General features: G+C 34.0%; 3 protein-coding genes across 4 annotated transcripts; 2 read left to right on the forward strand and 1 right to left on the reverse strand.

Annotated features, from left to right (window-relative positions):
- The first annotated feature begins 9,680 nt into the window (after positions 1 to 9,680).
- Positions 9,681 to 10,607, forward strand: LOC111891041 (uncharacterized). Its single transcript, XM_023887129.1, has one exon. The coding sequence runs from the start codon at positions 9,681 to 9,683 to the stop codon at positions 10,605 to 10,607; it is 927 nt and encodes a 308-aa protein (XP_023742897.1).
- A 3,714-nt stretch (positions 10,608 to 14,321) lies between these two features.
- On the forward strand, positions 14,322 to 18,108 carry LOC111890951 (calmodulin-interacting protein 111). 2 transcript variants are annotated; one of them, XM_052765166.1, is made up of 14 exons: positions 14,329 to 14,582; positions 15,000 to 15,142; positions 15,269 to 15,433; positions 15,526 to 15,656; positions 15,742 to 15,862; positions 16,121 to 16,383; positions 16,475 to 16,599; positions 16,698 to 16,741; positions 16,829 to 16,960; positions 17,054 to 17,128; positions 17,202 to 17,287; positions 17,381 to 17,503; positions 17,607 to 17,667; positions 17,811 to 18,108. In XM_052765166.1, the coding sequence occupies exons 1-14, from the start codon at positions 14,477 to 14,479 to the stop codon at positions 17,976 to 17,978; spliced, it is 1,743 nt and encodes a 580-aa protein (XP_052621126.1). In that variant the 5' UTR covers positions 14,329 to 14,476; the 3' UTR covers positions 17,979 to 18,108. The 2 variants fall into 2 exon arrangements, with proteins under 2 accessions (XP_052621127.1, XP_052621126.1); XM_052765167.1 differs by lacking the exons at positions 17,607 to 17,667; positions 17,811 to 18,108 and having other exon boundaries at positions 14,322 to 14,582; positions 17,054 to 17,112; positions 17,205 to 17,287.
- An 888-nt stretch (positions 18,109 to 18,996) lies between these two features.
- On the reverse strand, positions 18,997 to 20,319 carry LOC111891012 (uncharacterized protein At4g22160). Its single transcript, XM_023887099.3, has 2 exons — positions 19,668 to 20,319; positions 18,997 to 19,190 (listed from the first exon to the last, which is right to left on the reverse strand). The coding sequence occupies exons 1-2, from the start codon at positions 20,063 to 20,065 to the stop codon at positions 19,142 to 19,144; spliced, it is 447 nt and encodes a 148-aa protein (XP_023742867.1). The 5' UTR covers positions 20,066 to 20,319; the 3' UTR covers positions 18,997 to 19,141.
- Positions 20,320 to 23,986: the final 3,667 nt, after the last annotated feature.

The following is a 23,986-nucleotide window of genomic DNA, read 5'->3' on the forward strand; positions in this document are numbered from 1 at the left end:
GATCACACCGGTGACTCGGCTTCGGATAATGCTTCCGATTTTGAATTAAAAATAAATATAAAATGATTAATAAACTTCGGAAATTCATAACTTCTTCATACGAACTCCGTTTTCGACGTTCTTTATATCCACGCGAAGGTGAGACCATGCTCTACGACTTTCGTTTAGACTCCGTCGGCAAATTTTGACTTTATTTTTATTAATTATTTTTAATAGGCCGGGACAGAAACTTTCGTTATAAATTCATAACTTCTTCGTTTGACGTCCGTTCTCGCCTAACTTTTTATCGTTTCAATACCAACAATGAGATCTTCGATTCTCATTTAGATTGCTTCGGCTAACAACTGCTCGATCTCAAATCGAGTAAAACAGGCTGTATATCGCTAAGCCGGAACTTCGATAAATCATAACTTCCTCATACGAAGTCAGATTTGGGCGTTCTATATATATTCGGAAACCTCGTTTCAATTACTACAACATTAACCAAAGATATTAAGTTTATTTTACACTTAAATTTTGACGCTTATTTTTATTCTTAATTAATCAAACCACATAATTAAGCAATTAAGCACAAAACACACAATACTCAAATAATACAATCTTATTATTTCAAAACGGGTTACAGAGGTTAACCTAGACTATTACATTGCTACAAATGGCAAGCCCGGAAACACAGGCGTTACAACTCCGCCTACACATATCACAATCATCTCTACTCAACAATTATATAAAACATTAAGCTAACTCCTCTACTAAATCTCTGAAAAGGGTGAAAGACCATTTACCCCTCCATGATCTCCGAAGTCCACAACTTGACCCAACCCTAAAAGTCAACAGAAAGTCAACACTTAAGTCAACAGTCCATGTTGACTCAACTCGTCGAGTGCAGCTCATGAACTCGTCGAGTCCTCAACACTTAGAAATCACAAAAACCTGAGTCAACTCGCCTAGTTGCTAGTCAACTCGTCGAGTCCATACATAGTCCAAAAGACCGGGGGAAAACCCTAACCACTCGTCAAGTTGACTCATCAACTCGTCGAGTTCACTTTGAACCCAGAAACAGGAAAACACAACTCAACTCGTCGAGTTCCTCAACCCTTTCTCATTAAACTCATTCCAGCCGATTCCAATGCTCCAAACTCCAGATCCAACCTCCTAGGATGGAGTTACCACGTAAAGTTGCTAACTTTACGATCATACAAGGCCTCACAAGGCTAAATCACCCAAAACTAAGCTCAAGAAGGGGTTCAGGACATGAAGACGGGTCAAAGCTTCATAAAGCTTGATGATTTATGTACACGGGACCTAGAGAAGTCCAAATCTGAAACTCATACCCCCGGGCAAGCTTAACTCGAGAATGGCCCTCAATTTGCACCAAAAACCCATGAACTCACATAAGAAGAGATCTAAGGAATGGAAAGCCAAGGTAAGGACTTTTTACCTCCAGATGGATGTTACAACTGCATGAACGTTGTATCTAAAGACTCCTTCTTGTTCCATGTTCTTCGCTCTTCATATTCCTTCAAAGGAATGCACCAAAATACTCACTATTGGCTCCAAACACTCTCAAAATGGAAGGTACCGATTAGGGTTTATCTCAAGGTGGTAAAATTATAAGGGAGGCAGGGTGAAGGAGTTAAAGTGATTTAAATAGGGTGCAAGCCCGAACAATTAGGGTTTCATCAAACAGACTCAACTCGTCGAGTCCAGTCCTCCAACTCGACGAGTAGAATTTATATTCCGCGCATGCTGATAAACTCCTACACGACGAGTTGGGACCAACCAACTCGTCGAGTAGGCCCTTCTACTTGCACTAAATTCTTAAGTTCTACATCCAAGAATCAGAGTGTTACAATTTTGTTGTAACCTAATAAACCGATCCGTCTCATCCTCAGATTTGGCTGGTCCATCAAATATCTCAAACTCTTGTGGTCCGTGTAGATAATACACTGAACCCCATACAAATAATGAGGCCAAATTTTGAAGGCGAAAACCACTACCCCAATTCTAAACCGCGTGTAAGATATTTCATGAACACACGTAACACATTTAATTAAATAGGTTAGGTTTTGTAAAAATCATGAACCCATTTTGTGACATCCCCATTTTCACGGCCAGAAAAGACCGATTTTGTTTATGCTTTATAAAAATCAGAGTACTTCTTTTCATAAAAATGTTGCGGAATTTGTTCCCAGAAAAACACGATAAATACGTTATTAAAACATTTTCGAAGAAACGTATTTATTTCATTTTAAAACATTTGGGATGTCATTGTTAATACAGAAACATAAGCATAAACATAACTTACAATTATTTACACTAGTGATCTACATCTCTTTTAAATCTCTCAGTGTAATGTCACTTCACTTCGTCACCTGTGATATACATAAACTGAGTGGGTCAGGTTGGGAAACCTGGTGAGTACATAGGGTTTTCAACCCACAATAATATAATTATTATGTTCAACCAAACAATCAACCCAATTACTCATCCCCATTATCTTCTTTACTCTTTAAGGATTTAACCTAAGAGTCATCTATCCTGCATTCGTTTATTCCGAAGTCCCTTACTTCCAGGGTTATGGGACTGGCACTAAATCCATAGCTGCCAATGTTCGTTCATAAAGCACTAATTCCATAGCTGCTATAGTCTATTCATCGGGTACTAAATCCATAGCTACCAGTCTTTATCTAATAGGTACTACGTCCATAGCTACCAATGTTCAACAGGTACTAAGTCCATAGCTACCAATTCCCAACAGGTACTAAATCCATAGCTACCAACGTCTAAAAGGTACTAAGTCCATAGCTACCGGTGTTTGTCCCATAGGCACTAAGTTTATAGCTGCCAATGTATACTCACGTCATCTTCTATCTCTCATCATTCATCTACCCATCTCATACCCAACATTTTCGTATATATAAAATACGTATACAGTTTAAGTCCTTTAAAACATGTATAAAACGTTCAACCAACATAGACAACAAGTATTCAGATAATGTGCACACATAGCACGTAGTTTATATAAAATACTTCATATCTATGTGTAAGATGAAAGGGACTATGCACTCATTTGAAAGGTGGTGAGTCGGCACTCGGACAACACTTCGTTACTCTTAAAACAATTATCCCTTGACGAAACCTAGTATCATTACCACTAGAGTTTAGTCTAACGCTTGACGAGACTAATTTAATAGTCTAGCTATTATTACTATTATATAAGCGTTAAATAACACTCAATATAACTCATAATAATAGCCTAAATAATTATTTTAAGGTCCTAACAATGTTACTATAATTAAATAAAATCTATATTAAATATACTATAGGCGTAGCTCACTTACAGCGGGTTTTTATTAAAAACCGGGCTTCGCTGGAGCAGCGTTTCCGAGCCGAAAGCTTTTCTTCTCGGAGCCGTCGGGCGCTCCGGGGCTTTCTTCTCGTGATAGGGAGGTTCCCTAGACTTGGGAGGGGTTTAGGGAGGTTAGAGAGAAGTTAGAGAGAGAAAGAAAGGCTTATGGTGTGAAGAAAATATGAGAAGTTCACCCTTGTATTTATAGGAAGTGTATAGTAAAGTAGTCTCCAAGCTTCGTCCGTAACTTTTGCATACGAGCTCCGTTTTTGTCTGTCTTTTTACTGTTGAGTTCCTATTAATGAGATCTTCAACTTTCATTTAGACCTCGTTGGCTAATTCTCATTCTATCTCGGATTTACAAAACTGTATCAAATTCGCCGCGCTCGAAAAGTAGGGACTAAGCTTCGTCCATAACTTTTGCATACGAGCTCCATTTTTGTCTGTCTTTTTACTGTTGAGTTCCTATTAATGAGATCTTCAACTCTCATTTAGACCTCGTTGGCTAATTCTCATTCTATCTCGGATTTACAAAACTGTATCGAATTCGCCGCGCTCGAAAAGTAGGGACTAAGCTTCGTCCATAACTTTCGCATACGAGTTCCGTTTTTGTCTGTCTTTTTACCGTTGAGTTCCTATTAATGAGATCTTCAACTTTCATTTAGACCTCGTTGGCTAATTCTCATTCTATCTCGGATTTACAAAACTGTATCGAATTCGCCGCGCTCGAAAAGTAGGGACTAAGCTTCGTCCATAACTTTTGCATACGAGCTCTATTATCGACGTTCTTTATATCCACGCGTTGGTATTTATGAGTACTACAACTTTCATTTAGATCCCGTCGGCTAAAAATCGACCGATCTAAAATTCAGATTTCGGGCTGTGCACTGCTATGCTAAATCTTAGAAAAATCATAACTTCCTCATACGAAGTCAGATTTGGGTGTTCTTTTTATCGATGTTCTTAGTTTAACATATTCTACGACTTTCGTTTAGATCGCTAAGGCTAAATCTCGCTCTATCGTAAATTCACTATTTACGCTTCCCGGTATCGTGTCGGTTCCGTCGCGAAACTTCAACGGGTCATAACTTCTTCGTTATAACTCGGATTTCGGCGTTCTTTATATGTACGAAAACCTTGTAACATACTCTACAACTTGGTTAAAATTATTTATTCTAAATAATCTTTTGTCGAAAAATCGTTTTCGACCCCTAATGCCTCTAATTTGACTAGCCCGGATTTGCGGGCGTTACACATTTTCAACCCATTTAACTTTAATATAGTACATAATTAATTTAATAATTATTTAAATATTATCATGTATTAATCTGTGTACTAATTTATAAATTATAATGATTTATTATTATTTATGTTTAAAAGAATGCAATCTTAATTCCTATCTTTTTTCTTGGCACCAACAACACTAGCCACACTCTTAAATCACTTCGAATTAAATATTATTAATGTTATTTGGATAATTTTTTGTATTTGTGAATTGTGATTATACTTTTGTCATACTTTGAGTTTTTAGTTTAATTTTGAAATTAATTTAAATGGTGTAATTTATAGTTAATTTATTTACCTTTTTTTTAATGAGTTAACCCATGTTTAACCTATTTATTTAGTCAGTTGGTTTGAATACTACATAAACATGTTAACATGGTGACAGCCTATTTATGTGAATGGTTGTGTTGGTTTGAAATATTAACTCATTATAATAAACATGTTGGGTTGAAATCTTTAACCCAATTAATAAATATGTTTAACTTGAACTGAGCTCAGGTCGACCCATTGCTAGCTCTAAGTCCATTTTAAACCGTATAACCAATTTTTTTTTTTAATTTGAAACTATATAAATAATTTTTTCATTTAAACCCCATATTTTTTTTTGTATAAATACAAGATTTGATGTTCATGAAAACTTAATTTGGATTTCATGCAAAATCTAAATTCAAAAGTATAGAATACCTTGTTTTGTTTGATATTCTTTAAGAAAAGATTTTTGCATAATAATGTTTAAGTGGAGAAGAAGTATATTGCATGAACCAAAAAACATGAGTATATACAATGAACGGTCTCTTGGTAATTAAAGCGACAATCAGACCCTCGTGTTCCCCATATTAAATTAGTTTATCTGATTGTGCATTCCACACCTCCAAACTCATTTAAAGTTGCATATTTAATATAAAACACGATTATAATATAACTAATAAATATTTATATATAACATTATGATTTTGAATGTAAAAAACTTTGTATTTATATAAAATAGTGGTTTTTAAATGAAAAAAAAAATATTAAACATGTTTCAAATGCAAAAAAAAAAAAAATTATTTATACGATTTCAAATAAAATATAATCAATATTGAACAAAATTAGAAAAAATGATGTTCGACTTGAAACAAAAAAATTATCTGTCAAAATGTAAAAAAAATGAAAACTTAATATCAAAATTGAAAAAAATAACAAAAAGTTATTATTTATTGTAATTTTTTTTAATTTTGACACGTCAGAATGTTATATGAGCATATCACAACATCATACCACGTAAGCAGACAACTGATCAAGTGATTAGAATTGTAATAAATTGAAAAACAAAATATCAAATTTGAGGCAAAAAAAAATAAGTTTTACATTAGAATTTTGATGTAAATTTAATGACTTTTATGGTATTATCCTAATTATAATAAAAAACACAACATACATTATTACACTGTATGATAAATCGTTAAGCTATTTATATGGATTAAAAGATTTACAAATATAAACAAACTACTTTGCATATGTTTGTAAGTAATTAAATGTTCATTAGATTCATACACCATATATGAAAAAAAAAAATTAACAATTGTCAGTCACCCAATACGGAGTTTGCAAGAAAATAATAATAATAATAATAATAATAATAATTGTCTTATTGGTAAGTGCTGGTGTGCTGGTCGTACTTTGTGAGGTTTTGTCCATAATAGCTGTACTCTATTATTCAAAATTTCTAATGTATGTTCCCCTTTAATAGGTGCATATAGGTTCCAGTTTTAGGACATAATTTATTTTGTAATCAATGAAGACAATTAAACTCTTTGGTACATTTTCTTTTAGTCGTCGAATCTTTTCCATCAATATTATGTTAAAATTTTAGTTTAAATAAGACAGGAAACGATTGTACACACTTTAAAAACTATTCAGTTAATTATGATCTATTCTAAAAAGCCACTTTCAAATCCCTTTCTCTTGTTATGATTTCAAGCGGTTCCTCTTCATATGGTACATGAGCTTCTTCGAGCTCAATTTCTTATTTTAGCCAAGATTCATCTTATTTATCCTTTGTTTCTTTCAATCACGACCCTGATAGATCTTTTAAAGCATATTGGAAGAACTATATGTGTTGCAAAAGTAGTTTTTGATATAACTATATTGATCCAAATTGCAACTATTATTCTCAAAATGTCCCGTCTATTATTAGAGTAGTCTAAACTCCAAAAATCAGTAGCTTTTTCAACGAGCCACGTACCTCTTGCAAACGAAAAGGAGAATGCAATAAATTTATCAAAAATGGTTTTGCTTTTTATTTCTTTTTATTGTAAATATATGCACAGCTATAATGACATGGTGGAGGGTGGTGGAGACGGGAGAGTGAAACCAAAGAAAACAAAATGATGGAGATTGAAATCAATGGTACATGCTTGATGCTTAAACCCATAAATGGCATTTACAAATGCACCATCCATAATTAAAGCTCACTTTCCTACACTGGTCAAGACAAGGTCGGCCTCTTCACTTACACTTCAAGTTTTCAAGTGATCTCAAAAGTATATTTGAACATGCATGTGTACCTTTATTCACACATTAATAAAATAATGATATCGTACTTTGTATATAAACGATTATATGATAGAATAGAATATTAATGTACAATATGATATGCATAAATTTTTGTGTAATTTGTTTTATGGATTAGGAATTAGAAAGAAGTGTATATTTTGTAAAACTTTAAGATTAAAAACATAAACTATAGTATTTCTTAACGAGTAAATTACATTAATAATCCCTACAGTTTGGATTAATTTGTACTCCCTAATTCTTTTTTCACTCAGAAGATCCTTATGTTTTGGATTTTATTCGTTTTTAGTCCCTAGCTAGCTTAAAATGACTATATTGCTCCTAATAGTATTTTTTATCTAATTATTATTATTTTTGTTAGTTTTATGAAAAAAATATATGGGTTCCACCCCTTTAATCCCAACCCGCTTTCCTTTCTCTCCTTTCAAACCTCACATATCTCTTCATCTCCTTATTCTCTTCAATGGTCTGTGAACCTCCATTATCACCACACCTCCTGCCATCGCTACTATAGCCTGGAAAATGGACATAAGTCATCCCTTCCCTCATTACCCTCACTATCTCACACAATCACCCTATGTCTAATATCGTCATCCCTCAACCTTTGTTCTAAACTCTAACCATCCGCTTTCTCTCTCATATACCATCGATAACACCCCCCCCCCCCACTTTCTCTCTCTGACCAAACTCTGACCATCCCCTTTTCTCTCTCATATACCATCGATAAAAACCCGCTTTCCTTTCTCTCATTTCAAACCTCACATATCTCTTTCCCTCCTTATTCTCTCCAATGGTCCGTGAACCTCTATTATCACCACACCTCCTGCCATCGCTACTACAGCCTGAAAAATGGACATAAGTCATCCCTTCCCTCGTTACCCTCACTATCTCACACAATCGCCCTATGTCTAATATCGTCATCCCTCAACCTTTGTTCCAAATGACCATCTCCTTCTCTCTCATATACCATCGATAACAACCTCCCCCCCCCCCCCCCTCTGCTTTCCCTCTCTGACCATCCCCTTTCTTTCTCATATACCATCGATAATAACCTGCTTTTCTTTCTCTCCTTTCAAACCTTACATATCTCTTTCTCTCCTTATTCTCTTCAATGGTCCGTGAACCTCCATTATCACCACACTTCCTACTATCGCTACTACAGCCTGAAAAAGGAACACAAACCATCCCTTCCCTCATTACCCCCACTATCTCACACAATCACCCTATGTCTAATATCGTCATCCCTCAACCTTTGTTCCAAACTCTGACCATCCCCTTTCTCTCTCATATACCATCGATAACAACCCCCCCCAGAAAAAAATAACTCAATCTAAAAAATCAAACTCCACAATCACTGATTCGAGGAATCGTCATTTGAAATCATAAATTGAAGGTAACAATCATCCTTTCTTCCAAACTTCGATCGATTTTCCCTCACTGCTAGCCTCAGGTTTTTTCCTTGAAAATTTTTATAGTCATTGATTCACCATCTCTTCGCACCAGGGGAGATTGGGATAGGAGTTACAGGTCTAAGTGATCGTGACTGAGCTGCATGTCTCAAGAGATCAGGGCTGAGTTGTAGGGCTATGTAATCAGGTTAAGATTTCATGGAAATTTCAGGTCTTGAGAATGAATTTGATTTTAGATTTTTTTTTATATGTATCAAGAAGAAAAAGGGATTTTTTCTAGTTTTGTTGAGGATGGCTTCAAGCTCATCAAATTGGATTTGAGACTCATTAGATTTGATTTCTAGTTTCCATGTTCATAAACGAAAATGAACTATGTATGATTTATAATTTGATTGTATTTTGATTGAATTGTACTTGGTTTGATTGTATTTGTTGGTGGTTTGCTCGTATATGAAGTTTTTGGACGAAAATGAACGGTAATAGAAGAAGCGGGTGATCGTGTGGTTTGGGTGGAGAAGTAAAGGGTAGTGGGACCATTAGATATTATTAAGTTATATAATTAATTATATAAGAAATAAATAAAGAATAAAAGAATTTAGTGAGGGCAAAATAGTTTTTCATGTCTACTAAGACCGAAGGCACAAAAAAAACATACTATAGGGAAGTGGATAAAAAAAAACCCTAATGTGAGTGATGTGTACTTTCTATTTCTAACATGAGTCACTATTAATAGATATATTGTGAAGTTAAGGTGGTGTTGATATGGGGGAATTTTTCTAGTAAAGACTTTGTAACCCCCTCCTTATAGCCTAAACATAACTTGGGTCGGATCCTCCATTAATAATAATAATCATAATATAATTCTTAACTTTTGATAACCCAAATAACTTTTTGTAATTCACTTTTCAATTAATTGACTTTATTTGTAGTTATATGTTTATAACAACATGTACACGATTTTGTGTGGATTTTGTTTTAGTATTTTATATATAGATGGTGTTGCACATGTCTTCCCTTCTTTGAATAATAACCCCCATATGCACCCAACCCAACCACTCTTTCAAATCTCTTTCTCTCTCATGGAAAATCCCACAATTCTCTCAAGCAACAGCAATGGCGAAAGAAGCAGCGCTTCTAATTCACCTGAATTCGAGTTCTGGATGGTGAGAAACCCATCCTCCCAACAAACCACCCTCCATTCCGCCGACGAATTGTTCTCCGGCGGCATCCTCCTTCCCCTCCAGCGTCTCAACTCCCAAAACAACGACGACCCACCTGACAAAGAAGATATCGCGGTAGAACCCACAAACAAACCTTCAATTAGCCCTAATCCAGATAATATTCTCGGATCCGACCTCAAAACAAATATTTCTGCATCTAAACGATGGAAAGATATTTTCAAAAAAAACCCAGAAAGTAAAGAGGAGAAGAAGAAGAAAGAACGCAACAGTGGTTCCAGCGTCGTTGGTGGTGGTGGAACAAGTACGGCGGAGTTGAATATAAATTTATGGCCGTTTTCGAGAAGTAGATCGGCCGGGAACAGTGGGAGTAGACCGCGAACGCTGGTCGTAAACCGGAAAGTTAGTAGCGCCCCTTGTTCAAGGAGCAACTCCACCGGCGATAAGTATCGGAAGTGGCCGAGCAGTCCCGGCAGGGGTGGGGTTCACTTGGGCCGGAATAGCCCAGTTTGTCAAGTCAAACGGTTGGGACAGAGCCGGAGCCTCCACGACACCCTTGTTCGTTCAACTGCCGAAAAAGTCTCCCGTCCGATCAAAAAGTCAGCCTCCGGTGGAGTTACCACCGGCGCCGGAGAAAGTCGTAAGGTGTTGAACCTTAATGTTCCGACATGTATTGGTTACCGGCAACGAATGGGTTGTCGGAGCGATGTGATTATAGATAACGACAGTGGACGGAACGCCGACGTAACGTCGGGAAGTGCCGGCGGTGAAGGTGGAGCTAGCAGTTTGTTTAATTTGAGGAGTCTATTTACAAAAAAAGTGTTTTGAGATTTGAATTTGACTTTTTATTTTTTATATTTTATTTACTTTTTGATATTTTGTTATTGTTTTTTTTTCTTTTCCTAGTATCAATATGTGTAAAATATTAATTAAAAGTTGAAAGTAGCTTTTTCTAACCTGTAAAAATCTGTCTCTTTCCACTTTTTGGATAATATGTTGAAAAAAATTCAACTTTAACTAAATTAACTCCTAATGGAATTCGTAAAACTTACAAAAGTATTAAAAGTGATAGCCAATCTTTAATCGACCAGTCCAATACTTGTTCTATTTACAGCAAAAAATACTTGATTCTAGTTATAGAAAAAAATAAAGTTTGCCTACCGGTTAAAAGTTGAAACCATATTTACCATGCTACTATCCAATAATCACCTTAAAAACCTACAATATATGGTCATTCATATAGCTGGCGACTAATTTTTTTTGACAAATCGGTCAACTTTTTTTTTTTTTTTTTTAAGTGCAATAAATCCAATTTCACTTTCTTGTTAATGCATGATTGTTGCTTCTTGATTTCACCTAATTTACATAATTACACCCAGTGACTAAAATATGCAGATAATTTCTTTTAAGACCATATTGACAAACCAGCTTATCGGTTATCAATAAGTTATTTTATCTCATATTTTACAAAAATAAACTAGCTTATTATAATTTAGAGTTCGGTAAAATCAAAAAAATAGCTTATTATAATTTAGAGTTCGGTAAAATCAAAAAAATAGTTTATCGTAGTCTATAAAATAGCTTATAAGTAAATTTAGGTTATATTTAGTATGTTATAATAACCTGGTAAGCTACTTTATATTTTGAAATTTTTTTTAATTATAATGTTTGAAAAGTTAAAAAGTACTTCATTCGTCCCAAATTATTGTCCACAGACAAAAAACACACAGATTAAGGAAACATTAATTACCATTAATTTTATATAATAAAATGACAGTTTTGTCCCTATTTTGTATTTAATGTTCCATTAAATGTTTAGTTGGTTAAGTAAAAAATAGGGGGTATTTTGGTAAAAATGATATTTATTTTAGAAATGAACTATTATTTTGAGACAAATCAAAAAGAAAAGATGAACTATAATTTTGGGACGGAGAGAATAGTTTATAAGTCAGCTTTTTAAAAATCCACTTAAACTAGCTTTTTAGGGCATTATAATTTTTTTTTTCAAATATATCATTAATTAATTATAAAAAATATATTCTTTTAAAGGTCTTTTTATATCATTTTATATATTTCATCTATTTTATTAGGTAGTTTTTTACCAAATATTATTTTTTATCCGTTAGTTTATAAACTATCAGTTGATTTATAAGCTAACAATTAGCATTTCAGTTGACAACTATTTTTTCAACTATCAGGTAACTTATAAACTAGCAACTACCTTATAAGCAAGCTTACATCTACCTTATAAGTTAACAGCAAGCTTATAAACTAGTAGCTAGCTTTTCAGCTAATACGTCAAACATAACTTTATTGATAACTTAGCTTAAAATAGATTATTGATAAACAAGCTTATACGTTGGTTTGCCAAACAGGACCAAGCTAGCTTATCAAGAAGTTAGCTTATAAGTTACTTTATAAACTAGGATGCATTACTTTTATGGTTTATCAAAACATTAAATTACAATAAGTTGACATATTTTTGCCAAACATAACTTAAGAAGAGTATGTATGGAGAAAAAAAACTAAATTAGTTGTCATAATTAGAACTAAAATATATTGTTTGATTTAATGTAATTTCATATAAACAAAAACAATGATTGCTCGTTATGATTTTCTTTTAGGGATGTCAACGGGGACAAACGGGACGGGGAGTGTATCTCTCACCCCCGCCCTCGAAATCTCCCTGTTCCCCCGCCCCTCCCCTGCCCCCGTAATGTCCAACCTTCGTACCCCAGCCCCCATCCTTGAATCCCCCTTATTGCCCCCCCCACCCTTACCCTCATTCCTCCGCCCCCGATTTATTTTGGGCTGCGTTTTTTGAGCTAAAAGAAGTTGTTGATTGGGCTAAAAAAACTATTTTTTAGATGACAAATATTTATTTTTAGCAAAATTTGACTTGTTAAAAAAAAGTTATGGCATATTAAAAACATTATATTAACAACTTAAAAACATGTTTTTTGTTAAATTTTGGAAGTTTAAAATAATGTTGTTGTTTATTATATTTATATAATTAATATATTTAAATATATGTATAATTTATTAACGGGGACCCCATGGGGTTTCGGAACGGGATTGCCCACCCCCATCCCCGCCCCCGAAATTAAAACGGGGGTTAACCTTGCCCCCGCCCCCGTCCGCGCCCACGATTTTTTTTTAATAAATTCCCTAAATGGGACGGAGCCCCTACGAGAACGGGGTCCCACAGTACTTTTTGACATCACTACTTTCTTTTCCTTTGTTTGTACATTCTATAGCTTTTCGTTGGCACATGTTAGAGATAATCTTAGGGATGCAACCGATCTTCCGTCTATAAAATCCTAATTGTTGACTTCTACTTTCCCCTACCATATTCTAATGGGTTTTTGAGGTCTGTAATTATTGTTGTTAATTTGATACATGATGTGTTAGGAGAAAACACTAGATGCAAATCCTAATTGACTAAACAACTATTACTAATCATCAAATCATCAATTGTACATCCATATTACAACACAAATATAAATACAACACATCATGGTCATAGTTTTTTTTTACATATTTATAATTCTTTTCTAACAGATTAAACTTTTTTTTTTATTTTTTGAAATGGCAAATTAACCTACTTCTAAACATCACATATGTCTCATAATGAGACTTAAACTCATGATCTTTCTATTGAAAAAGTCACTCATTACACCTAGATCAAAAGCCTTTTGATAGATTGAAAATTATAAAACTCAAATTAACGAGTTATAACTTTTTTTTAATGGTTAACCGTTCTAAGACCGGTGAGTGTATTTACCATACTTTGGCATGCCACATTATTTTTTCTCACCTCCTCGTCATCTTCATCTTTTACTATCTCTTGTGTCTATCATTTTTTAATATTTAAATATATATAAATAATATATATATATATATATATATATATATATATATATATATATATATATATATATATATATATATATATATATATATATATATATATATATAGGGAATTAGAATGATTTAAAAGGTAAGAAGAGAAAAAAAAACATTCAGTAACGCCTCGTTCCCGAGTTTAGCAAAAGAAAAGAAGATAAGAGAAAAGAAAGTCACGAGAGAAAAGAAGAGAAAGGAAAGGAAAACAAAATTTTCTTTTGTGTTCCCGAGTTGGAGAGAAGTGGAAGAAAAATGAATCATTTTGTTCTTTCTTTCCAAATCCTCTCAAATCGGAAGGAAAGTTAGGAGGGAAAATGATCCTCCCATTTCCCTCCACTTCCTTCAATTTCCTCATTTAATGAAACTCGGAAACACTAATTTCTTTTATTTTATTCTCATTTCCACTATTTTCTTTTCTTTTATCTCGTTAAGTTGGAATGGGGTGTAAGGGTTTCTAAGGCGAGGGCCGACACCGCACCACCACATATCAACCGCATACCGTCATCTCACCAGACGTCACTGTGTTTGGTGATGGTGCTTCCTATAGTCCAATAAAATCTTTTTAAATAATTAGGTGACCTTTGTAAAGTACTAATTGTTTTCTTCAAATGAGTCCAATCTAATATTGTGGCCCATCAATGGGATGACAAAGCCCACAAAAGCTGGAGACCCTCTAGACTAGAAATGGCAGTTGCTTGCATGACATGCCATGGTTGCTCTTGAGCTTCGTATGATTTACGCCCTCAATACCTGTGATCACTCAAGTAATCGAGGGAGATTGCCAAGTTTTCATGGCGTCAGTTCGTCGTCTTGCACGGACAATTCAGACGTGCCGTACAATCGCATTTCGTAAAACCCTAACCCCTTCAATTCCAGCTCATCGCCACATCTCCTACCGTACGTCTCTCAATTTTCTTGTTTTTGTTTATAAAAATGATCTGTTTATAGTTCAATTTGGTTTCTTGCTGTCAATTTTCTATGGCGGTTTTCAATATTAGTTCAATTTTGTATGGCGGTTCTCAAAATTAGTTCATTTCATACGGCGGGCTGTGCTATCAGTTCACTTTTGTATGGAGGTTATCGACAACGGTTGCTCCTACTGATATAACTCAGTACTCCCTGTGCTTCACAATTGGGATCATTACTGCTGGAATTAATAGTTTTGTTGTTAATTCTTGCTGGAGTTATCAGAATCAACTCTTCTACGACTTCCATAACTAACTGAATCTTATTGCAAGTTTGAAATTGTAACATCCATCGAACATCTGTGAGATAATGACATGCTTCTTACTGGCTCATAATTGCCACCTGCAGGTACTTTCAACCAGAACAGCCACTCTTTCCATGATAGTTCTTGGAGGTCAACAAATGCTCCTGGATTAAATTATCTTCCTGCAATGCTAGCTGGAATATTTGGGCTTGGCCTAGTAGATGTAGCCTATGCAGATGCACCTGAGGTTAGTGTCTAATTCTCATGTTTGATCATATCCTAGTAGAGCAAGTGTGGCTATATGTATTATATATGTTAAAATTCATCATTTAGGACCCTTTCAATCCATTTATCAAGATTTGGTTACGTACAGGGTGAGGCTAAAACACCTTCACCACCTGAATCACCACTACCAACACATGTTGATATGGAAGCAATTGCCAAAAAAGAAAGAACTCGATTAGAAGAGTTGCTTAAAACCAAAGGAATGCAATACGGTTCTTACCCTCGGTTTACTGTTGCTGTGAAGGGCAAAAAGGTCATTCGGTTGCTTTCTTTCTCCAATTCACTCAATTAACATTGATGTTTACTTTACTTGGTTGTTACATTTCCAATTTAATCATATTGCAGGTTACAATCAAGTTCCAAATTCCTCCTACTTGTGAAATTGCACTTTTGATTTCAAACATTGTTGCAAATCTTGGTGTCAAAGTTGAAGAACGAGCTACAGGTTCAGACATGAATTTACGTGCTTGGGATAGGTAAGAAATAACAAAGTACCTTCTACTAAATTATATATACCCACAAATTATAATTTATTTGTTTATTTATTGTGTTGTATTACAGTGGTGTTGCTTGGCAGCTAACACTGAATCGCCCAGTGGATAAGAGCAGTTCTGATGCAAATCCAAATGATGAGGATCTTTGCATTCTGATGTTCCGATCACTCATTAGTTCTGATAAACCGGTTTTTATCCCCAATTCTTTGAAGTTTATATTTCTTTAAGTTTCTATGCTAGGGTTTTACTATATATTGTTTAAAGTAGTGTTTGGTATGCAATAATCGGAAAGGGAATGGAATGGACTGATCTATTCCATTACCTTGCTGATCCATTCCATCATACCAAACAGACACCCCAAGTCTGCATAAACCATGATTACCTTATCAAAACTTTCTCTCTCTAGATATTTCCTAACAATGTCTATATATATATGTAACAAATAGGAAATGGAGTTTATAAAGCAAGGGAGCTTTACACCTGAGGAGCTTGATGCTCTAGTATCTGTGTTGAAATTGGCGGGAACAGGACAAAATAAGAGTATGGATAGAAGAGGAGATAATGCACGTAACTCATCCTTGGATAAATCAGTTACCAGTTTAGAGGGCATGGGTGTCAAGATTTATGGACTTAAGGAGCCTAAATTAGAACACTCAAAATCTGAAGAAATATCATGGGAAAACATTGCTGGATATAGTCAACAGAAAAGGTATGAATACAAATATGTTATTATGTTGGTTCTTTGGTAAATATATCTGTTGACTTCCAAGATTTATAATTATTGATTTATTTATGTGTAGAGATATAGAAGATACAATACTACTAGCTCTTCAGAGTCCCGAGGTTTATGATGAAATTGCTCGTGGGACCCGCTGCAAATTTGAGACAAATAGACCCCGTGCAGTACTCTTTGAAGGCCCACCAGGTTCTTTTTTATACTCCTAAATTATAAAAATTTTCTTGTAATATTTAAAAAAGTATTACAAAATTTGTTCCCTTTTTATATTATTGGTTTAATATCAGGTACTGGGAAGACATCTTGTGCTCGTGTTATAGCCAATGAAGCGGTAATTTATTTCAGTTCTTTTTGTTTTCTTTTAATAAATATTTTGACTAAAACAAAAAATGATCCCTTTTTTTTTTCTGTTAAAAAGGGCGCCCCGTTATTATATGTGCCATTGGAGGTGATCATGTCAAAATATTTTGGTGAAAGTGAGAGATTGTTAGGGAAAGTATTTTCACTCGCCAATGAAATTCCAAATGGTGCAATTATATTCCTTGATGAGGTATTTCTGCAAATAAAATAAATAAATAAACAAAATCTCAAATTCTGTTGCCTTCATTCATTATTTGTTTGTATTTTATTTGATTATAAACAGGTTGATTCCTTTGCTACTGCTCGTGATAGTGAAACTCATGAAGCTACTCGTAGAATCTTGTCAGTCATTTTACGCCAGGAAAGACATGACATAACAAGTTGTACTGTGTACTGTGTAATGAGTACTGACTTTGATTACTTTTGTTTTGCAGATTGATGGGTTTGAGCAGGACAAAAAAGTGGTGGTGATAGCTGCAACCAATAGAAAACAAGATCTTGATCCTGCTTTATTAAGGTTTATTATTATTATATTTTCTTGTATATAAATGAATTAAATCATTTTTTAACTAAAAGTTCATTCTAACATGTGGTCAACTCTTTTTCTCAGTCGGTTTGACTCGATGATTACATTTGGCCTACCAGATCAGCAAACTCGCCAGGAAATAGCAGCTCAATACGCAAAACATTTAGCAAAAACCGAGTTATCTGAATTAGCTGCAGCCACTGAAGAGTATATTAATATTAATATTATTAATTATTTATAATTCAAAATTTCTTAATTATTATTATCATATCATTGTACTTTCGATTAATTTTTTTTATTTACAATTCAGAATGTCTGGACGCGATATTCGAGACGTGTGTCAGCAGGCAGAGAGGCGATGGGCATCAAAGGTATAGCAACATAATTTCATTTATCTGTGTATTATATATATAATTTATAGCATCCTACTTTCATTTCATTATATTACACCATTGTATTTTGAAAAAAAGAAATATGAAGAAATGAAAGTACATTGCTATTTGTTGTTATATAGGTTATACGGGGGCAAGCACAGAAAAATGAAGATGGTGCTTCTCTTCCACCACTCCAAGAGTACATTGAGAGTGCTTCAGAACGACATAAAGTTTTACTTGCAGCTGCAACTGACAAACAAGACCATAACTTTTCACCCAAAAAGAAGCCTCAGTATGATTTCCTTTGAGGTTTTTTTTATATGTTTTTCAAGGTGAAATTGCAAAGTTTTTAATCTTAAGTTGATGGTTATTATATGTAAATATATAATACGCATTTTGAAGTTAAATACCAGATAGGCAAACAGCCATTAGACTTTATATTGAAGCTATTTCTACTATTGTTTTATTGTATGTCTTTCATTGAGAAAAAGACAACTCACCACTATGATCCTATGGTTTGCTACAAACTAACCTTTCTTTTACTTCCACAACAAGCAATTTCACAATGAGAGATCATTTTTTTTTTCTTTTTGTATGGTCACCACCAAAAAAATAATATTAGAAAACTAAATTATTTTGATATGCTGTGAAATTGTTCATTTTCTAAGAATAAAATAACATAAAAGCTGATTTAACCATTATATTTTAGTTTCACCAGTGAAAACAGTTTTGATTTTTTTTTTCTCTGTTGACCTCTTTGACTTGCTATGACATGCTATAACAGATTTTAAAATGGTTACAATAGAAAATTTTGAATTTAGTGGAATACTTAGTGTCAAAGTTTAATGTCAAGATTTCCAGTAAAGCTACTAAACTTTGATAAAAAGTTATGTTGAAATATAGAAAAAAGTTGTAAAACTTGAATTAATTTTATTGACGAGACTGAAATATAGTGATAAAAGAAGCTTTTATTTTAATTTGCTTTTTTTTTTTCAACGGTTGCTATGAAATTGTTCATATTATTGCAAATATCTTAAGTCTTTTTCTTTTGTAGATTTTGTTATTGTGGAATCTTTGAAACCAATTTCGAAGAAGCTTCATAGTGCGAAAATAAAGTGTTAGATTTGGAGAGATTTTCTAAAAAAAAGTAAGGTAAAACCAAGGGAAAATTAAAACATGGTTTAAAGTTAGCAAACAATGTGGTAACGTGACTAGATTTGTGATTATTTTATATGCTTCATTTTTCTCATAAACACTAGTTATAGTTAACCTCAGACGATTTTAGGCAGATGAATAGACGATGTTAAAACAAAAGAATTTAGGGCATACAGTTGGAATTTTTAGTTTGGTTTATTAATTAATAAATAAAAACTTATTTCTTTGATGGGTCACAAAATATAAAATGAAATTAAAATGTTGCATGTACATGTACATGCATGTGATGAGATGCAACAACATTTGGGTTTCACTTTCACATGCCTAAATTGAATTGAAGTAAGCTTAGCAGCATTGCTCCTTCCCTGCATATAACAAAAATTTCTTAATGATTTTATGTGTTGATCAATCAAGAATTTAATAAGAATGAACATTTAAGAAACTCATGGATCGATGCTAAAAGTTATTAAGTTGTTAAACTCATGTATGTGCTTAACAATGACAAATTAGATAACATTAGATGCAAATAATAATAAATTAGTAAATTGTTCTAAAAAACTTTTGAAAAAAAGTTGATTATTGAAATAATAAATTTTTAGTAAATAAAAATAGTAGAATGGTGACCTTGAACAATTAAAAAAGTCTAATTTTTTTTAATAAAATGATGACATGACAAAAGTAAAAGATTTAAAAGGATTTTTTCAATTATTTTACCTATATTTTGGTAAGAATTCAAAATTGGTATTGATTGCATATATTTGGTATAATAATAGTAATAAACAACTAATTTAATCTAAATACACGGTGAAGTTTTTTTTAATGGAGATATTAAAGGGTTTCACCTTTGAACGGAGCCCGGCGAGACACCGTCGTCTTCTTCATCCCGCTTCCTTTTCCGATCACTTGTTCGTGAACATAAAAACGACGTAATCTGCAACTGAGTCTTCAACAACATCTCTGTCAACTCCGTTTCCCTCTCCAATCTCCGATTCTCCGCCTCAATCCTCGCCGCCTCCCTTACCTTCATCATCTCCAATTCCGCCACTTCCCGCCTCATCATACTCTCAGCAAGATCACGTAAACTCGCCGCCACACTCCACCGCGACGATCCGAAGCTTTCGGAACTCCATCCTTCATCGTCGGAGGTGAATTCAACGTCGACGACTGCCTGGTTTACTCGACGGTAGCGATCTACGTCGTCGTTGCTGGAGTTCAGGTTCGAATTTGATTTATCTGCCATAATCGTGAATTCTAAATTTGGAATGATTGATCAATTTTTGGATAAAAATGATGCTAAAAAAGTGGAATGATTGATCGGATTCCACTAACTACAAAATTCGATTACATACTTTACTTTTTCCAGTTTCAATAAATTCCATCTTTAATTAAAGAGGAATAATTTCTTGAACAATGTGTTCATTTAATTTTAATTGATTGGATCTGAGTTCATTAATCTGATTGAACTACATGAAATAAGTGTTATCTCAAATTCGAAGAGAAAGTGGTTTGATTTCGAAAATGTAGGAGGATCCTCCTTGACAAAACACAAAAGTTAATTAGTAGCATTTTTTATTTCTAACGTAATCTTCTCAACCACTATACTTTGTTCGCAAGGATTTCGTGAACTTTATTTATTATTGTAAATTGGAGCTTTATATTATGCTTAACAGATTTCAAACGAGTTTAAGTTATTTGTTGATTAATGTAACATGTGTTTTAACATTTAATTGCATTTAATAAAATTAAGATCAAAATATGTATAGTTATAAGATGTGGGACTTAATAGCAAAAAAGGTTATATTGGTAAAATGTTCCTGTAGCACACTGAAGTTTCGACAAACTTAGTTACAGTGTGCATATTTGGATCTCAATAAAAGAATCTTTTTAGTTTGCATGTTGACATAATTTGATACAACATCAAGTGCACCACTTAATTCCTAGTGTGTTTGTTAGTTTCTTGTATTATATTATCGTTTTTATTTGTCAAGTGTGCATTTTAATCGTTGATTGTTAATATTTAACAACTAGTATAAAGTTATGATCGAAGACGAGAAGATTATCTCATGAGGCATTTACAAAGTCCATTTAATTCACAAAGTGAAATTCTCCAATAAAAAAGATGAACTCTTTATAGTTGTACTTCATAATGTGGTTTTCTTAAAATATTAGGATGTGTTTTTCCTTGTTACAAACAATATGGTGATATTATCGAAATAAGAAGTCGACCATTAAGACTATGATATGCCAATTCTTCTAAACAATGTATCGATATATTAGGCTTAAGATGTTCAAGTAAACCTAATTCAGTTTCAGTGTGTTAGTTGTTGATGTTGTTCAAATACCTTTTAGGCTAAGTAGTTTGGTCACTAGATTTCCACTAGAAATATGTTGTCACATTTGTGTCAAGTCATCTTCGGTACATGTTTATTATCACGCTACTACCTCTTGAAATCGTTACCATTTCATATTATTTATCCTTTTATTTATTTTTATTTTTTTAATATACAAACATATGCATTCAATGGTTAGGTTTTTGACGGTCTGAAAAATGATGAATTCTATTGGACGTAATCAAGCGTAGCAAGCTCCACTCCACTCACACCTGCTCGCCCCTGGCAGACATGTTCGCCACATCTGCATTCCACGTGTGCGAATCCTCCCATACCCCAAAGTCTTAGGGTGGGTGTGATGCCTTATTTTAATACATATTTAACATGTCACGTCAATGTTACGTCATTTCCACTCACAATCATTTCACAAAAAAAAAAAAAAAAAAAAAAAAAAAACTAATAAGAAATAGTCTTACCACAATACCTCTCACTCCTCTTATTTTGTTATTTTTAAAAAAGACAAAACTTCAAAAATAGTCCCTGTGGTTTCCGAAAATTTGAAGTTTGGTTCCTAATTTACAAAAACCTCACGGATCGTCATGTGGTTTCAAAACTTTTAACATTTGGTCCTTCCGCCTAACTCCGTCAGCTTTCTACCGTTAAGTGATGGGTATTTTCGTCATTTCAACACCTAGGGAACATTTATGAGGTTTTCTATTTTTTTTTGAAAAAAAAAAGAAAAAAAATAAATTTAAAGGGGTCCCACCCATCTCTCTCTCTCTCTCTCTCTCTCTCTCACTTACGATTCCACACGGTAGCACCACCTTTCAGGCTTTCACCATAAAACCACCACTGCCATCACCTCCTTCCCCACTGGAAACCACAACCCAACCACCCATCTTCCATCCTGTTTGATCACTCAAACCCACCCTCAAATACCACCACTTACGGCCTTCCATTCATGTTTTTCTACTGCCCTTCCCCTTTTCCTTACTACCGAGAAACACCACCACCCCCAAGGCTGGTGTTGTTGTTGTTGTAACCACTGAGAACCACCGTGTGCTGTCGGATAGAAGAGAGACGAGGCAGCCGGAGCCGCCGCTACCACCACCGTCACCCTCCTTCCATCACCGACCCACTTCATTACCGTCATCGTTGTTGAAAGCCCGACCACCACCATTTTGCTGCCACTGTGAGTAAATCGGTCACCACCACTTTTGTTTTTTTAGTCGATTGTTTCCCTTGTTTGTAAGTCAGCTGATATCGAAGGTACAAATGAGATTCTCTGAAGCACTCTTTTCCTTACCCCATTCCTGGCTTCCTTTCTTCATTTGAACTGGGCTTTTCTTGATTCCAATTCCATCTACTGAAACACCCAATTCATCCAATACTTTTTTGTTTTAAGATCTAGCCTTCTCCATTTTAACAATCTCACCAGTAGTCTTAGTTGGGTTGTTTTTCTCTATGGGTTTTCAATTTCTTGATTCTTGTCATCACCATTAAAGACTTTGAAGCTACCTTTCATTATGTTATCCCAAACAGAACCCATCACCACCCCATTTTTTGATGAACTCGTTGACACCCTTTTTCTATCCGAATCCATACTTTCTCCCTCTATCAAACTGAAATATTTTTTTGTTGTTGGAGGCTTTGAGATGAAGAAATGTCAGTTGGTTTGGTGAACGTTGCTCTAATATGACGATGAAGCATTGGGATCCCTTTTTATGAGAGAGAGAGAGAGAGATGGGTGGGACCCCTTTAAATTTAATTTCTTTTTTCTTTTTTTTTTCAAAAAAAAAATAGAAAACCTCATAAATGGTCCTTGGGTATTGAAATGACGAAAATACCCCTCACTTAACGGTAGATAGCTGACGGAGTTAGGCGGAATGACCAAATGTTAAAAGTTTTGAAACCACATGGACGATCCGTGAGGTTTTTGTAAATTAAGTACCAAACTTCAGATTTTCAGAAACCACAGGGACTATTTTTGAAGTTTTGTCTTTAAAAAATGCAAATATATATATAAGAGTAAACTACACGAATGATCCTTATGGTTTGGGGTAATTTGCGCACTTGGTCCCTAACTTATTTTTTTAACTCGGAAGGTCCTTACTTTTTGTTTTTGTTACGAGATTGGTCCCTACTGCTTGTTTTTGTTACGCGTTTGGTCCCTGTCTTAGCTAAAAAAAACTATTATTTAAATAAGAAAAAATGGTAGGGTAGGTAAGGTAAGGTGAGAGGGGTGTGGTTGGGGTTGTGTTTATTTAAATAAATTAAAAAATCAAGGGCAAAATAGTCTTTTTAGATAAGCCAGGGACAAAGCGCATAACAAAAACAAACAGTAGGTACCTTCCGAGTTAAAAAAATAAGTTAGGGACCAAACATGAAAACTACCCTAAACCATAGGGACCATTCGTGTAATTTACTCTGTATGTAAATAATATATGAATATTATATTCTATTTATAGGAAATTATATATATATATATATATATATATATATATATATATATATATATATATATATATATACAGACACACACACATCCAATTGATTATGTCATTCTAACTTGATATTAAGCTTTTATTTTTAATAAACCTATATAGTACATGTATCTCACACCACCTAGTTTTTAAATTAAAAAAATATTACAATACCAGGCTGGGGACCCTCTCACTCATGGAAAGGAAACACACCAACGATATACTCAAGAGTTAACGAGAAAAAATAAGTAAAGAAAACAAAAACACATAATTCTGAACTTGTGATGTCGAATCATTTTCCAACAACAAGAATTTTAGAACTTTTTATGTGGAGGTTGTTTGGATTTA

Source organism: Lactuca sativa, chromosome 7, assembly GCF_002870075.4.
Source record: "Lactuca sativa cultivar Salinas chromosome 7, Lsat_Salinas_v11, whole genome shotgun sequence".
NCBI classification, from domain to species: domain Eukaryota; kingdom Viridiplantae; phylum Streptophyta; class Magnoliopsida; order Asterales; family Asteraceae; genus Lactuca; species Lactuca sativa.